Raw genomic sequence first — 1,844 nt, 5'->3', positions numbered from 1 at the left:
GTGGCGTTTGTTCGAGATGTGCTTGGAAGAGCAAATGCCAACCTTGCTGAGGCCCGGCGGAACAATTGGTCTGTGGCTATGTGCATGGGTGGCATAGTACTTATTGTCCAGCTTCCCCTCTTGTTGTGTACCATCTGGACAATCATCCACCTCATACTACCTCCTCTCGTGATATCCTAGTATCATCAGGTCGGCCTGTCATCAACATGCTCAAGCAACTCTCCGTCCTCGCCCTTGCGGGCTTCGCACTTGCTCAGAACGAGACTGTCCCTGATCTCGCTGCCGCCTTGAACTCCACCGACGAGCTCTCCACCCTCCAATCGGTCATTCCCGCAGGTGTACTCGAGTCTTTGGCTGGTCTCACCAACATCACCATTCTCGCACCCTCCAACAGTGCTTTCGGAAAGATCGACAATGAGACACTTTCCAGTCTCACTTCCAACGAGGGCCTCCTCACCGCCCTGCTACAGTACCACGTGCTCAACGGTACATTCAGGTCGACCGACATCACCAACACTAGCACCTTCGTTCCTACAGCGTTGACCAACCCAATGTTCACCAATGTCACTGGAGGTCAGGTCGTCGAGGCAATTGCCATGGATGACAGCGTAATGTTCTACAGTGGTCTGCTCGCCAACTCAACTGTTACAACAGCCGTATGTGCTCTTCTCTAATTTTGTCTTTTGCTTAGCTAACAAACGCAGGATGTTAACTTCACTGGTGGTGTGATCCACATCATCGATAGTGTCCTGACTCTACCTGAGAACACTGCCGACACCCTTTCTGCCGCCGACCTTGTTGCCCTCCGCGGAGCCATCAACGCGACCGACTTGTTTGACACCGTCAACAACACCCCGAACATCACCATCTTCGCACCCAACAACGAGGCTTTCCAGAACATTGGCTCTGCTCTCGGTAACCTAAGCACTGAGGACGCTGCCAGCATCCTTACCTACCACGTCATCGCCGGCACCATTGGCTACTCTTCTACCCTCGAGAACGGTACCAATCTCACCACTGCCAACGGCGAGCAACTCACCATCACTATTGGTGAGGGCGGTATCTTCGTGAACAACGCTCGTGTCGTCGCTTCCGACATCCTCATTGCCAACGGTGTTGTTCACGTCATCGACGAGGTCCTCAACCCCTCCAACGCGACCATTGCCGACTCCACCTCTGACGAGGGAGAGCCAGCATTCGAGGGCGCAACTCCCGTCTCTGATGTTCCCTTCACCAGTGGCCAGCCCACTCCCACCACCAGCATCGGCGAAGACGCTAGCGATGCTGCTGACCCCACCAGCACTCCTTCCAACACTGACAACGCTGCCCCCAGGCAGACTGGTGCCATTGGCATGAGCGCGCTGCTCGGCGCTGCTGCAGTTTACTTCTTGTAAGCGTATACAGGTTCGCAAATTGTGTAAGGCTTGTTGTGTGAATGATATCCATAGGGGGTTTCTTGTAAGGGACGATCTTTATGGAGTAATGTAATATACCTCAGCGAATTACTCGCTCATCCAGTCACGTTATTAGACATGAAATCGAGATTCATTTTACTCTTCGTAGCTAATTGCGGAAGTATGGTAGTTCGCGCATCCGATATCCAAATGTGACTCTACGTAGATTGCGTACATCTTCTTCGTTGGCTAGTGATCTTAGTTGTCGATAAGTGGTGTTCGCGTCATAGTCGATGAATCTGCCGAGACATCGGTCTCTAGCACTGTGCGACGGCTTTTGAGTCCGAGTCTCACAGCTCGATGTCACCGTATCATGTCTGCTCTAGATTAATCGCTCCATGTGACTGCGTTTCAGGTCGGCAGACTTACCCGGTGGCACACCACCCTTAT

At 52.7% G+C, this 1,844-nt stretch overlaps 1 protein-coding gene across 1 annotated transcript; it reads left to right on the top strand.

The window, feature by feature from the left end:
- Positions 1-206: 206 nt before the first annotated feature.
- Positions 207-1,394, top strand: J4E84_000533 (uncharacterized protein; the record flags this gene model as incomplete). The annotated part of the gene is made up of 2 exons (XM_049383171.1): positions 207-656; positions 705-1,394. The coding sequence occupies 2 exons, from the start codon at positions 207-209 to the stop codon at positions 1,392-1,394; spliced, it is 1,140 nt and encodes a 379-aa protein (XP_049248689.1).
- Between the last annotated feature and the right edge of the window lie 450 nt (positions 1,395-1,844).

This window comes from Alternaria hordeiaustralica (assembly GCF_023758085.1).
Source record: "Alternaria hordeiaustralica strain BMP 2776 chromosome Unknown scaffold_1, whole genome shotgun sequence".
Classification (NCBI taxonomy): Eukaryota; Fungi; Ascomycota; class Dothideomycetes; order Pleosporales; family Pleosporaceae; genus Alternaria; species Alternaria hordeiaustralica.
The sequence above is the reverse complement of the archived record's forward strand: the minus strand, read 5'-3'. Positions and strand labels throughout refer to the sequence as shown.